Source organism: Leucoraja erinacea, chromosome 10 (genome assembly GCF_028641065.1).
Source record: "Leucoraja erinacea ecotype New England chromosome 10, Leri_hhj_1, whole genome shotgun sequence".
Classification (NCBI taxonomy): Eukaryota; Metazoa; Chordata; class Chondrichthyes; order Rajiformes; family Rajidae; genus Leucoraja; species Leucoraja erinaceus.
Window position 1 is genome coordinate 52,944,165 of NC_073386.1, and position 15,533 is coordinate 52,959,697.

General features: G+C 45.0%; 1 protein-coding gene across 2 annotated transcripts; it reads left to right on the forward strand.

Moving 5' to 3' along the window:
• Positions 1–2,922: 2,922 nt before the first annotated feature.
• LOC129701215 (regulator of G-protein signaling 21-like) lies at positions 2,923–14,833 on the forward strand. Of its 2 annotated transcripts, none has more exons than XM_055642318.1 (5): positions 2,923–3,210; positions 4,488–4,598; positions 5,557–5,618; positions 5,721–5,887; positions 11,258–14,833. In XM_055642318.1, exons 1-5 carry the CDS (start codon positions 3,065–3,067, stop codon positions 11,444–11,446), a joined length of 675 nt encoding a protein of 224 aa, XP_055498293.1. In that variant the 5' UTR covers positions 2,923–3,064; the 3' UTR covers positions 11,447–14,833. The 2 variants fall into 2 exon arrangements, with proteins under 2 accessions (XP_055498293.1, XP_055498292.1); XM_055642317.1 differs by lacking the exon at positions 2,923–3,210 and adding an exon at positions 3,703–4,277.
• Positions 14,834–15,533: the final 700 nt, after the last annotated feature.

A 15,533-nucleotide genomic window follows, 5' to 3' on the forward strand; every position in this document is an offset into this window, starting at 1 on the left:
AAACCGGAGTACCCGTACAAAGACCCACGCGGTCACGGGGAAAACCCCACTCCGAACAGGCAGCAGCCGAGGCCAGGATTGAACCCGTGTCTCTGGCGCTGTGAGGCAGCAACTCTATCGTTGCACCCCTGTGCCGCCAGACCCAGCGCTTGAACCCACTGTTCTCTATGTGTGGTGGCTCACATCAGAGTAAATGCACAGCACATCTACTTGTAAAGCTGTGCTCTGGTTTTTAATTCAGCAGAGGTTTAGATGGATAAGGGCCATATGTGAGCAGGTGGGATTAGCGTAGATGGGGCATCTTGCTCGGCGGGGGCAAGTTGGGCCGATGGGTTTGTTTTTGTGCTGTATGACTGTGACTCTATGGCGCTGAACACAGTATGTCAACATCACGCAAATATTCTGTTTTTACGTTGGTCTTTGTCAATAGTACAACAGATGATCCCAGGATTCACTGGGATGTTTTTGCTGCAGCTTCTGAAACGATACTGGGTGTAAGTTAGGGGTCGATGTCATAAGAGCAGTTAGCTTATACGTGAAATACTCACTTTAGCAGTTACTGAGGTTGATAATGTGGCCTGGTTTCAACGCTGCATCTGTAACTATCATTCTTCATTTGCTAGAAATCTAGAGGGCCAGTGCCTCAAACTGTGTTTCAACGTCAAATGGTGAACAAACAGAACAACACAGCAACAGGTCCATCAGCCGACAATGACAACGCGCATATACACACACATGCACGCAGACATGCACACGCACACATACACACAACAAACACACACAAACACACATATCTACACACACACAGAAAGACACACACTCATATACACACATAAACACACCCACACACTCTCGCGCATGCACAAACACACAAACACATACATAAACACATGTACAAAGACACACAAACACTCGCGCACATGCACGAACACAAACACACAGATAAACTGACACACGTATCCACCCACAAACACTCGCGCGCATGCACAAACACAAACACACACATAAAAGCACATTAACACATGCATAAAGACACACATGAACACACACACACACAAACACACATTCATAATCACGGAAGCAACACACGCATGCGCACACACACACATGCACACATGGATGACAGAATCTTCCAGCTTTGCCAACTTCAAGGCTGGCATTAAATCAACCTAGCATGTTTTCCGGTCCAGCACTGGGTGTTGGCCTCTGCCTCGCAGAGTCAGTGCCATGTGACTGCTCAAAGTCTTCATTTGTTCTCCTGTGTGATAGATGAACAAACGCACAATAACCAGGTCCTGACCTCGGGTGCTGTCTGTGTGGAGTCTGCATGGTCTTCCTGTGACCATGTGGGTTTCCTTTGTGGGATCTACTTTGCATCCAGGTCCCCAAGACATGCAGGCCAGCAGTCTAATTGATGACTGTAAGTTGCCCCGTGTGTGGGTGGGCTGTGGGAATAGAGGGTGAGGGCTCACAGGCTCACAACTTATAGGAGTAGAACTAGGTCATTCGTCACATCGATCCCACCATTCAATCATGGCTGATCTCCGCCACCTAATCCCATTTTCCTGCCTTCTCCCCATAACCCTCGACAGCCGTTATAATCAAGAACTTATCTATCTCTGCCTTAAAAATATCCACTGCCTTGGCCTCCACAGCCCTCTGTGGCAATGAGTTCCACAGATTAACTACCCTCGGACAAACGAGGTTCCTCCTCACCTCCTTGTTAAAAGAGCGTCCTTTAATTCTGAGGTTGTGACCTCTGGTCCTAGACTCTCCCATCAGTGGAAACATATTCTCCACATCCACTATCTATGCCTTTCATTATTCTATAAGTTTCAATGAGGTCTCCCATCAATTTTCTAAACTCCAGCGAGTAGCGGCCCAGTGCTGTCAAATGGTCGCATGATATAAGCACGGGAATGGGAATGATTAGGTTACGTAGACTGGATTGTCCAAATGGCCGCCATTTATGTTGCAGGAAAATGTGGAAATCCTGCTCGTGGCAATTTTCTTTTCCAGATAGGAAGGTGTTAGTTAGTGAACATTAACAGTTCATGATACGATATTGGTTGCCGTAATTGAATAGAATTTTAACTTTGGTTTGGTTTAGTTTAGGTTAATGTAGTTTAGAGATACGGCGTGGAAACAGGCCCTTCGGCCCAACGAGTCCGCACTGACCAGCAGCCACCCGTACACCAGCACTATTCTACACACTAGGGACAATTTACAGAAGCCAATTAACCTACGAACTTGCACGTCTTTGGCATGTGGGAGGAAACTGGAGCACCCGGATGAAACCCACATGGTCACAGAGAGAACACATGGTTGCAATGAATGGGCTGCCAGAGGAGGTACTTGAGGCAGGTACTATCGCAGCATTTAAGAAACGTTTAGACAGGTACACAGATAGGACAGGTTTAGAGGGATTTGGGCCAAATGCAGGTAGGTGGGAATAGTGTAGATGGGGTATGTTGGTCAGTGTGGGCATGTTGGGCTGAAAGGCCCATTTCACCATTATACCACTGTAGAACTCTAGCTCAAGCTTCAAGATTTCTAGCAATTGTGAAATGAAAGTTTAATGAATGTTGCATCAATACCTAGCCACATTATCAGCCTCACTAAACGCTGCGGTGAGTTTTTCACATACATGCTAAATGCTCTTACGGCATCGACCCCTAACGTTCACCCGGCATCGATTCAGAAGCTGCAGCAAAAACATCCCAAGCAAAACATGATGCAAATGGTTGGCCTGTCGCACTTCTGACAAAGAGCAACGTAAAAAGTGACTATTTGCATGATCTTGAGATAGTGAGCGTGTTTGAACTGAGAATCAGAGTGCAGCGTAACATGCGCATTATGTTGTCGCTTGGTTGAGCAACAACGTCAAGAAGGGTTCAGTAGACACACACTTCCTCTTTTTTGTGGTGTGAGTTCACGGCACAGTTCTAGACGTACAAGCAGTACTTTCCCACTAAACCCCCGCACCCCACCCCTCGACCACCATGGGCCCTGCCTATATATCTAGCCCAGAACGTGAGAGAAGGCAGCACTTACCGAACAACACATGAAGCAGAGCCTACTAAATCAACCACTGCACACCAACCAGACAGACATGCTCGAACTCATGCTGTGTCAGAGCTCATCAACCAAAGAGAAAGACATCAATGACTGCAGAACCAAAGTGGCTGAGAAAAAGAAAGCAAAGGACCTGTAAGCATTCTCATCTTTCTCTTAAAGTAGACTCAAAATGCTGGAGTAACTCGGACTGAGACTGAGAGTCAGGGGAGAGGGAGACGCAGAGATATGGAAGGGTAAGGTGTGATAACGAGGCATCAAAGGGGATGCAGCTCAAGGAAAATGTTGAATAGATCATTGTTCGCTGGGAGAAGGTGACAACGAAGCACACACAGATAAAATGTTATCAAGGGGACAGTCAGACTGGTCAGAGAACTAGGAAGGGGGAGGGACGGAGAGAGAGGGAAAGCAAGGGTTACTTGAAGCTAGATAAGTCTATATTCATACCACTGGTTGTCTCAGTGAGAGAACCCTCTAAGTTGTAACTTTGTTTGTAGAGTTGCTGACTCGCCGTTGCTTTCCAATCTGTACATTTTCAATCAAAGAAACTAGAGGTATGTAAAGGTGCAGGACAAATCAGAGCCGGGACCAATGACCAAGGGGAGGTGGAGCCCACAATGGTCCATTGTTGGCTGTGGGCGAGGTGATAACGAAGGGATACAGACAGTGAAACTAGCATAGGCACAAGCTAAATATTTAATCTCAATGCCACATGAGAACCTAACGTGCACTGATCCAGTTAAACTAGGGGAGAACACATTTGGCTGAAACAAAGCAAGGAAAGGTTAGATGTTTTGTCACTAAATGAGCGTTAATTTTGTGAGCTGATATTTCTGGTGAACATTTCAGCACTTGTTAAAATGACGTAAAGCAGAAGGGTGAGTATAATGTAGATTATAGTGGGGCCAGACCTTCCTCGTAAATACATTGCTGCTCATTGTGTTGATTAGAATATGGAAATATCACACTCTTAGCTGAGATCAAAAATGGAAAATGAATGCAAATTATTGCAAGGGAATAACTGGGCGTCAGCAAAACTCAAATCAACTCCAACGAACACACGCTATCTATATAGCTGAGTGTGGTGTTGTTAGTCAATCGATAGCTCGGGTCATTTCAACAGCACCTCGACTGGTGCAAACTCACTCGATTACGCCACTTATTTCCTTCATGAGTTTGTCTTTTAAGCTGACTTTCTTTTGGTAAATTCTATCTGATCGTGTCGCCGCATCAGTCTTAACAGATATGTTATTAATATTTGAGTAAAGTAATGCTAAAAATAATTTGTAAAAATCCTATTACCAGCTCTTCGGTTGTTCTACCAGAAGTTCTTTATGCTTCAGGTACTACAGTTGTTTAATTAAAAGTAATATTGCTAACACTGGCGTTTCTTTTTTTGCATGTTGCCTCAGTGCCAAAGATCTCAAGAATCGTCTGTTTTCCATACTACTGAATTCTGAGCCTCATCATCCTGCAATTAGTTTTTTATCCAACATGACAGGAAATCTCGACCTGTCCATGGGGTAAGTGTTATCTCTCTCATTGCGTTTTAACAGGCACTTTCTAAATGTTATCACGAACTAAAAGTTAAATGCACTTCATGCAATCGGGCTGCAGCTTGCACAATGAAAGCCGGGGCAGAGCAGAATTGTAGTTTCATTGTTGGAGGAATATTCACGATATTACCAGCAAGTAGTTCATAGGCAAAATCAATAAGCTTAGTACTCCAGTAGAAACAAGGAACTGCAGACTCTGGTTGATGGGAAAGGACACAAAGTACCATCAGTCTGAGGAAGGGTCGCGACCCAAAACGTACCATCTTCTCCAGAGTTGCTGCCTGACCCATTGTTACTCCAGCACTTGTGTCCTTTTTTTGTAAACCAGAATCTACAGTTCCTTTTTATTACTTCAGATACATCAGTCTGAAGAAGGGTCAAGACCCGAAACGTCACCAAGCCATGTTTTCCAGAGTTGCTGCCTGGCCCATTGTTACTCCAGCACTTGTGTCCTTTATTTTTGTAAACCAGAATCTACAGTTCCTTTTTATTACTTCAGATATATCCGTCTGAAGAAGGGTCACAACCCAAAACGTCACCTATCCATGTTCTCCAGAGTTGCTGCCTGGCCCATTGTAACTCCAGCACTTGTGTCCTTTAGTGGAATACTCCAGTATTTGTAAAGTTGATTTGAAGTAACTGTACAACTTTCAGTACAAATTAGCTATCTTAAAGAATTGAAATTTGAGTTGAATTTAGGAATGAACTAACAAATTAATTTCAGTTTACACCGAAGATGGACACAAAATGCTGGAGTAACTCAACGGGACAGGCAACATCGCCGGAGAGAAGGAATGGGTGACGTTTTGGGTCGAGGCCCTTCTTCGTCTGATCTTCCTTCTCTCCAGAGATGCTGCCTGTCCCACTGAGTTACTCCAGCATTTTGTGTCTGTGTAACTAATTCATTTGCTTCTGTTTTACGCAGCCTGACCCTTGAAGAGGCAACGCAATGGTCCAAGTCACTGGAAGTCCTTCTTACAGACCCACGTGAGTGAATCGTTCCCACCCTGACCTCGTACGCTTGCTGCCATTCATTTATTCCCGGTGTGTTTGACCCCAAATCTAAATGGATGCCTTCTCCTCCTGTAGGTGGTCTCGCAGCGTTTAGAGCTTTCCTCAAGTCGGAGTTCAGTGAGGAGAACATTGATTTCTGGCTGGTCTGTGAGGATTACAAGAAAACCAAGTCTACGGATAAACTAAGCTCCAAGGCCCAGCACATCTTCAGAGAGTTCATCAGGAGTGATGCCCCGAAGCAAGTGAGTGTTTTATACTCAACAGCCTCTGATCTGAAATATACAAATAGATAGAAACAAGGAACTGCGGATTCCGGGTTAATTTACAGGAAGACGCAAAATGCTGGAGTGAAGTCCCTGTCCCACTTTCCTGAGTTAATCACAAATTTTCCCAAGTTTTCCCCTTGATTCAAACTCGGAGATGCCGGCCGTAGGTGCCCGGGGCTTTTGTTTTACTCGTGGACATTTTTCAACAAGCTGAAAAAACGTCCCGACTTACCTGATGCCCCAAGTACCTACGGCTGGCATTACGAGCCGCTACAAAATATCTACAGACTCCTACGGACCCGCTACGGACTTTCTCCGAGTTTGAATCAAGGGGAAAACTCGGGTGAATTCGCGAGTAACTCGGGAAAGTGGAACAGGGGCTTAACTCAGCGGGACAGGCAGAGCAATAAAGTTGAATCTGAATCTGAATCTCAGAGCACCTCTGGAGAACGTGGATCATTCTCGGAACACTTCTTCAGATTGATCAGTTCAGACCTTTCATCTGTCTGAAGAAGGGTCCCGACCCGAAAAGTCGCCTACCCACGTTCTCCAGAGATACTGCCTGACCGGCCGAGTTACTCCAGCAGTTTGTGTCCTTTTGTGCACAAATAAGTGCACTAGTTCTAATACAGGAAGAGTTCCTACTAAATAATGTTGGGTCTAACACCCTTACTTCTGAAGGGCCTGTTTCCCTGCTGTATGACTCCATGACACTTTATGCCTTTAGATCTAGTGTTTCCTTTGCAAGGCATAGAAAGCCATACAGGACAGAATCGGGCCATTCAGCCCATACCGACTACAATGCTCCATCTAAGCTAGTCCCCATTTGCCCTTGTTTGGCCCATATCCCACAAACCTTTCCTTTCTATATACCTGTCCAGGTGTCTTTGCATTCTTTTACCTGCCTCAACCACCTCCTCTAGAAGCTCGTTCCATACACACACACTACCCTCTGGGTGAAAGAGTCGCCTCTCCTTTGTGATTTTATTTTACCGTTGCGTTGCAGCTTGTTCTTGCGGCAAAAGCAAAGACTGTTTCTGTAGCCTGGCCAATCCTCAGAAAGATCAAACAAACATCTTTAGAGGCAAGCAACTGCAGGTGCTGGTGGTGTACAAAAAAGACACAGAGTGCTGGAGTTATTCAGCGGGTCAGGCAGTATCTGTGGAGAACATGGATAGGCGACGTCTCAGGTCGGGACCCTTCTTCAGGCGGCTAGCAAGCTGGAGGGGCAGGACAAAGCCTGGCATGTGAGAGGTGGATACGGGTGAAGGGGAGTTTTGATAGGCAGATGGTTGGACGAAGGCCAGAGATGAAAGGACAAAAGGTGTGAGATAAGACTAGAAGAGATGCAAATTGCAAAGTAGGGAATATAGTTGCAAGAGGAATAGGAGATGAGAAATAGGTGCAAAACCAGGTGGATCATAGGGGAAAGAGGTAGGGGATGGGGGGGAGGGGGAGGAGGGGGGAGGGGGGATAGAGGCAGGGGGAAGAAGGAAGGGAGGCTTAGGCTAGTTACCTGATATTGGAGAATTCAGTCTTCATACTGTTGGGTTGTAGGCTACACAAATCTTTGATTTTAGACTTTAAGACTTCAGACCTACAGCCCACCGAGTCCAGGCCCCGCCATTGACCACCAGTACACTAGCATCATCCTACACACTGGGGACAATTTACAATTTTACCAAGGCCAATCAACCTACAAACCTGTATGTCTTTGGAGTGTGGGAGGGAGCCGGAGCACCCGGAGAAAGACCACAGCGGTCACGGGGAGAACGCACAAACTCCGTACATGCAGCGCCCGTAGTCAGGGTTGAACCCGGGTCTCTGGTGCTGTAAGACAACAACTCTATATCGCTGCGCCACTGTGCGGCCCATAAATGCATTAACAGGCCATATACTCCAGACATGCTGCCTGACTCTCGAAGTTACTCGAAAAAGAACTGCAGATGCTGAAAAAAGTCTAAGGTTGACAAAAATGCTGGAGAAACTCAGCGAGTGAGGCCCATTCCGAATCCGACCTTTCTGTCCTGGGCCTCCTCCATGGCCAGAGTGAGGCCCACCGCAAATTGGAGGAGCAGCACCTCATATTTAGCTTGGACAGTTTACACCCCAGCGGTATGAACATTGACTTCTCCAATTTCAGGTAGTCATTGCTTTTTTTTCCCTCTTTCCCCTCTCCCACAGCCCACTGTCTCCGCCTCTTCCTTTCTTCTTCCTGCCCCCCACACCCACATCAGTCTGAAGAAGGGACACGTATTCCTTCGTTCCATAGATGCTGCCTCACCCGCTGAGTTTCTCCAGCATTTTTGTCTACCAGCACTCTGTGTGTCTTTTTGTATACCAGCATCTGCAGGTCCATAGACTCATTCTCATACAGCATGGAAATATGGGCCTTCAGCCCAATTTGCCCATGCCACCGAGATGCCCCATCCACTCGCTTGTATTCCTCTAAACCTTTCCTATCCACGTACCTGTCCAAATGTACTTTAACCTGTTCACTGCCAAGTTTTTTTGTGCAATTTTGCCCTTGAGGTTGTGGCACTGAACCGATTAAACGTTGTTTTAGTTTAGTTTAGTTTATTAATGTCACATGTACCGAGAGACAGTGGAAAGTTTTTTGTTGCGTGCTATCCAGTCAGCAAAAAGCCTGTACATGATTACAATCGAGCCGTCCACAGCGTACAGATACATGATAAAGTGAATAACGTTTCGTTGTTTCGTGCAAGATAAAGTCCAACAAAGGCTGATTAAAGATAGTTTGGTCTCCAATGAGGTAGGTGGATCTCTAAAGAGAACAGTTCAATTGCCTGATAACAGCTGGGAGGAGGAAAGTGTCGCAGCAGCTCGTTGCAGAGGAAGTAGCTGAGGCGGGTGCCATAAAGACAATCTGCAGTTCCCTGTTTATTTTAGTTTAGAGATACAGTGCGGAAACAGGCCCTTCGGCCCAACGAGTCCTTGCCAACCAGCAATCCCCCACACATTAACACTATCCCACACACTCTAGGGGCAATTTTAAATTGATACCAAGTTATTTAACCTACAAACCTGTACCTGTTTGGAGTGTGGGAGGAAACCAAAGATCTCATAGTAAACCCAGGCGGTCACGGGGAGAACGTACAAACTCCATGCAGACAGCACCCGTAGTCGGGATTGAACCCGGGGTCTCTAGTGCTGTAAGCGCTGCAAGGCGGCAACTCTCGCGCTGCGCCACCGTGCAACCCTTGTGTTCATTTAAACTTTGATACAGAGCTGTGTGAGTCAGTGGTGGATCAGTTTACACCAGTCCAAGCCTATTTAATATGGTTCAAACCAAAACAGGAGGGCATGCAATGCTTCAGTTACTAGGAAGGCTCAACAACAAAGTTTGTAGGTTAATTGGCTTGGTAAATGTAAAAACTGTTCCTAGTGGGTGTAGGATAGTGTTAATGTACGGGGATTGCTGGTCGGCGCGGACACAGTGGGCCGAAGAGCCTGTTCCCGCGCTGTATCTCTAAACTAATCTAAACTAAACAAAGTGCTGCTCTATCGGCGGCAACACAAATCATCACATACGTCGGGTTTTTTTCTATATTTAAAAATTTAGCAGAACTGAAACTGTTGACAGTGCAAACACAAAGGGATCTTCGTGACAACACCAGAAATGATGGCACAGGTAAACTCAGCTGTTATGCTGCACAGGGGACCATTAGAACATTAAACATAGAACAGTACAGCACAGCAACAGGCCCTTCGGCCCACAATGTCTGTGCCTAACATGATGCCAAATTAAACTAACCTCATGTGCATGCACGTGATCCACACCCGGCCATTGTCTGGAGTAACTCAGCGGGTCAGGCAGCATCTCTGGAGAAGAGGAATAGTCGAGACCCTTCTTCGGACTGAGAGGACTTGAGTGACCCGAAACGTCACCTATTCCTTTTCTCCAGAGAAGCTGCCTGTCCCGCGGAGTTGCTCCAGCATTTTGTGTCTATCTTCGGTGTAAACTGGCATCTGCAGTTCCTTCCTATACTCCATTCCCAGCCTATCAAAAAGCCACATCTTATATACCTTCAGCACCACTCCGAGCAATACGTTCCAAATTTGCCACGCACATCTTCTTTAAATTTTACCCCTCTCACCTTAAACCTATGCCCTCTCGTCTCTGACATTTCCACCATGGGTAGAACAATATATCTTTATCTATTGAGCACCGTGCTTACAACGTTTGGTGCTGCCGCTGCAGCAAGTAAGAACATTATTGTTTTGATTCAGGATATATGACAAAAAAACACTCTTGACTTGACTATCTCTGCCTCTCGTCATTTTGTAGACTTCCATCAAGTCTCCTCTCAACCTCTGGCATTCCAGAGAAAACAATCCAAGTCTGTCCAACCCCTCAAGTGTTTAATTGTGAACTGCAGATGCTGGAGAATCGAAGGTTACACAAAAAAGCTGGAGAAACTCAGCGGGTGCAGCAGCATCTATGGAGCGAAGGAAATAGGCAACGTTTCGGGCCTACCCAAAACGTTACCTATTTCCTTCGCTTCATAGATGCTACTTCACCCGCTTCGATCTTACCAGCATTTGCAGTTTTTTCTTACATTTTTTAGTTTACTTTAGCTCATTACTGCCATGTGTACAGTGAAAAACTAGACACAAAATGCTGGAGTAACTCATTGAGCTATCCAGCAGCTCTTCTAGAAGGGAGCTTATAGAAATAGGCTAGTTGCAGGAAGGCCTTCCGATGTTAGGGAAGTCCATTTCCTTCACTTCTTAAGGATGCTGCTTTAAACCCGCTGGGAAGAAGTTTTTTCACGCAGAGAGTTTGGTGAATCTACCTTCTCTTTTCCAGCAGGGTAGTGAAACCAATTCATTTTTTTAGTTTACTTTAGCTCATTACTGCCATGTGTACAGTGAAAAACTAGACACAAAATGCTGGAGTAACTCATTGAGCTGCAGGCACAAAGGGCCGAATGGCCTACTCCTGCACCTAATTTCTATGTTTCTATGTTTCTAGAGATGGTGCCTGTCCGGCTGAGTTACTCCAGCATTTTCTGTCTATCATCATCTGCAATTCCTTCCGACAGTGAAGAGCTTTTATTTACATGCTGTCCAGTCAAAGAAAAGACTGTGCATGAATAGAATGAAGCCGCACACAATGCACAGATACATAGATAAAGGGGACAACATTTTTTGCTAAGATATAACATGGAAGTGTGATAAAGTCTGCTTAAAGATAGTTGAAATGTCTTGGATTGAGCAGGGTGTTCCTTTTAAGACCAGAAAAGCATTGCCTTTTAAATATGATATAGAGATGAGTACAAGTACTGAACAAATAATAAACCAAATATCTTTTTCTAAATCTAGGTCAATATTGATGGTAATATGCGGGATCTGCTCAGCAGAAGTATTCTGCTGCCAACTAATGGCTGTTTTGAGGGAGCCCAAAGAATTATCTTCGGTTTGATGGAGAAGGATTCGTACCCGAGGTTTTTAAAATCGGATGTCTATGTAAACCTGATCAACAAGATACAAGCCAACAACAGCCATCGTTAAATGCGGAGTTCTCTGCAACAATAAGGCGATGAGCGCATGGATCACCGAGTCTACATTGCCTGTAGTTGTGAACACCACAGCCTTGCGTAGAACTAGAGAGTCAATACCAGCCAGGATGCATGAAAATAAAAACACAACAGTGGCACTCAATGTCGACCGTGCCACAGTGAACTCATTCGGAAAAGGAAAGGGCAGGGAATAGTCCCCGACCTCAGTGACTAACACATTTCCAATCGCCATGCATAACTGCAACCCTTCTCACCGAAACCAAGAACGTTTTGCTTTCCTTCACAAGAAGAATTAGAGGGGAAGAAACTGCGACAGATTTGATTTGGAAGCGGGGGAAGAATTAATCTCCCTCATTAACATTGACCGGATTTGAAGATGAACTGGGAGATATTTCCTTGGCTGGTCGCCGTGGAACAGTTTTAGCCTGGACTGCTTTGTACTGAACTCTATGACAAATTACATAATGTTCTGATACAGAAATAAGGAACTGTGGTGATGAAAGTATTTATTTATTATTGCTGGGGTTTTTTTTTTTGCTAATTTAAAGTAAATAGCTTGGAGTGATGGCATAAGATAGCGAGTCGCAGAATCTTTTAAAATACGCGGCCTTTATTAATGGTTGGACACATCCTCAGTTCATAACAAGCATTTCAGTGACTTGTCAGGCAAGAGTTTTATTTTAACTAGAGAGTTACTGTAAGTATAAGAAGGTTATTTACATTCAAAGCAATGATGGCAACTGTGAAAATATCTTCACGGTTATCACATTAACTGCAACTTGATAGATAGTTTCAATAAGGATAATCCTGACTCACTCACTTTAGTCGGTATGTGTAAAGTTCCTGTATTACCTTTATTTAAGTTTTATTAGTCTTTTTACCCATAGAACTTCCACTTAGAGTCATAGAACTGTACAGCATGGAAACAAGCCCTTCGGCCCATCTATATGCTGCACAGTGACACAGCTGGTAGAGCCGCTGCCTCACAGCGCCAGAGATTTAGTTTCAATCCTGACCTCTGGTACTGTCTCTGTGTGGAGTTTGCACGTTCTCCCTGTGACCGCGCGGGATTCCTCCGGGTGCTCTGGTTTCCTCCCACATCCCGAAGATGCGCAGGTTTGTAGGTTAATTGGCCCTCTGTAAATTACCCCCTAGTGTGTCGGGAGTGGATGAGAAAGTGGGATAACGTGGCACTAGTGTGAACGGGCGATCAGTGGTCGGTGTGGACTCGGTGGGCTGAAGGGCCTGTTTTGATACATGCTTTGTTTCCAGACTAAACTAAACTAAACTTGTCCATGCTAACAGTGGTGTTTAGGCTTTTAGAGAGGCACAGATATACAGGGAATGAAGGGATATGGATTACGTGCAGACAGATAAGAATTGTGTTTGAAGCAGATACGACAGTGATGTTTAAGAGACTTTTGGGCAGGCGCATTGATTTACAGGGAATGGAGAGACATGGGTCATGTACAGGCAGATAAGTGATGATCTTGGCATCATGTTTGGCACAGACATTGTGGGCCGAAGGGCTTGTTCCTGTGTTGTACTCTTCTACGTTCTATACTCTATGAATAGGCTGCACATCTTCTGGGAAAGATGTTGATATTTGTTTGCACGTGCCCGTGAAGGGGTTAAGCAATCAAACATTTTTCTGCTGGAACTAAGAAGCCGGGAGAGCTCACATTTGGTTCAATATTGTTGGGATGTGAGAGGAGGGCTTGGCATTCACAGGGGGTTAGATTAACGCAGGTAAGGGATGGGGAAAAGGCAAGATGGTTGATGTTTTGCTGTCAGTGAGGGATAAGATGGTCCAGCGAGGGTAGATGGCCGGGCGGGGGAGTTAGAGTAGGTAAGGGGAGGAGATAAGTAAAGACGGTTGATGTCTCGCCAGCAGTTAAAGAGATAAACGTCCAGAGTTACTCCAGCACTTACTGTCTATCTTTGACATTTTTTCAAGTGTGATTGCATTAGGATGCAGCACAATCAAGACAAAGATGCAGCCATTTGCTCAAAGCCTTTGATGTGTTCAGATGGTTACCAACAATACACAGACGCTCGATATATCTTGGGCCCTCCCTTTCCCGATTAGTCAGTGCACAAACCATTCGCGCTGCAGAATGAATGCACACTAAATCGTGATAGGCATTGAATTGAGTATAAAGTCGCAAGAGAAACAGTTTAGTTTCTTGTCACGTGTACTGAGGTACAGTGAAAAGATTTTGTTGTCTGCTAACCAGTCAGCGGAAAAACAATGCATGATTACAATCAAGCCATCCACAGTGTACAGATACATGATAAAGGGAATAACGTGAATAATGGTTTGTGCAAGATGACGTCCAATAAAGTCTGATTAACGATAGTTTGGTCTCCAATGAGGTAGGCGCCTCTCTAGAGAGGACGGTTCAATTGTCTGATAATAGCTGGGGTGAAATTGTTGCAGCTCGATGCAGAGGAAGCAGTTGAGGTGGGTGCCATTACAACAATCTGCAGTTCCTTGGTTGGTGTAGTTTAGGGATACAGCATGGAGCCCACACCGACCAGCGATCCCCGCACATTAACGCTATGCTACACACTAGGAACAGTTTACATTTATACCAAGTCACTTAACCTACAAACCTACAAAACTGCATGTCTCTGGAGTGTGGGAGGAAACCGACGATCTCGGAAAAATGGACTCGGTCACTGGGAGAAAGTACAAACTCCATACAGGCAACATCCATAGTCATGATCGAACCCGGGTCTCCGGCGCTGCAAGCGCTGTAGGGCAGCAACTCTACCGCTGCACCACCGTGCCGCCCCTGAGTCCAGATTTTCTTTTTCATTCAAACTTTGATACAGAGCTGTGTGAGTCAGTGGTGGATCGGTTTACACCAGTCCAAGCCTATTTTTATTTATTTATTTATTTATTTGTTTATTTGTTCCGAACAAGTAAAGACATAAATAGGAATAAATAACAACAACAACAAAATCGAAGTAGTCAAACAATTGGACATTCCAGGCAATATTTGCAAAGCAATGAAAAGCATAAAGCAAAATTTAAATGTCCAAGACAGGAGAGCATGCAATGCTTGAGTTACTGGGAAGGCTCAACAACAAAGTGCTGCTCTATCGACGGCAACACAAATCATCGTGCCAGGTTAATAATAAGGTTCCGTACAAGTTAAAGCCGGTATAGCCCGATCAAAGATAGTCCGAGGGTCTCCAATGAGGTAGTTAGTAGCTCAGCACTGCTCTCACGCTGTTGGTAGGATTTCAGTTGCCTGAAAACAGCAAAAATGATGTTGTGACAATAAAGGATATTTATAACGTGATGTGTTGCTCCACTCTACATTTCTCTGTTCGTTACTTTGCAAAATATTAAATGAGAATATAAAATGTGTCATCATACTTGACTATTTACTGTGCTGTACATTTTTGCTCCTACCAATTCTCTGCCTTCAGCAAAGGATTCACCTAAGCAGTCACTCCGAGATGTTTCTATCGATAGATTACTCAGGCTTAGAGAAAGCCTACTACTGGATTGCATCACACAGCTTGGTTTGGGAATGGCGCCAAGAAATTTCAGAGAGCAGCAGATGTAGCCCAGTCCATCACAGTGCAGACCCGACTCCCCACCAATAACTCCATCTACACTTCACGCTGTTTTAGAGGGAAAAGCAGCCGACATATTCAAAGCCTTGTCCCACCCTGGTCATTCCTTCTTCTCCCTGCTCCCGTCCGGCAGAAGGTATAGAAGCTTGAAAGCGCGCACCACCAGACTCAGGAACAGCTTTGTCCCCTCTGTCACCAGGCTTCTGAACGGTCCTTCCACTAGCTAGGGTACTGTCCGATTCACCTCTACCCCATTGTGGGCATTGGACTTTGTCTCTGGAACTGATGCGCTACAATGCTGCGAACTATATTCTGCACTCTGTATCTTCCCCTTGGTTCTCTCTATTGTACCTGAGTTTGTTAATGTATAGTATTATCTGATCTGTTTGGATAGCATGTAAAACAAAGTTTTTCACTGTGCCTCGGTACATGTGACAATAATAAACCTAAACCATCACTGCTTTAGCAATAATGAATTGGAACACTGT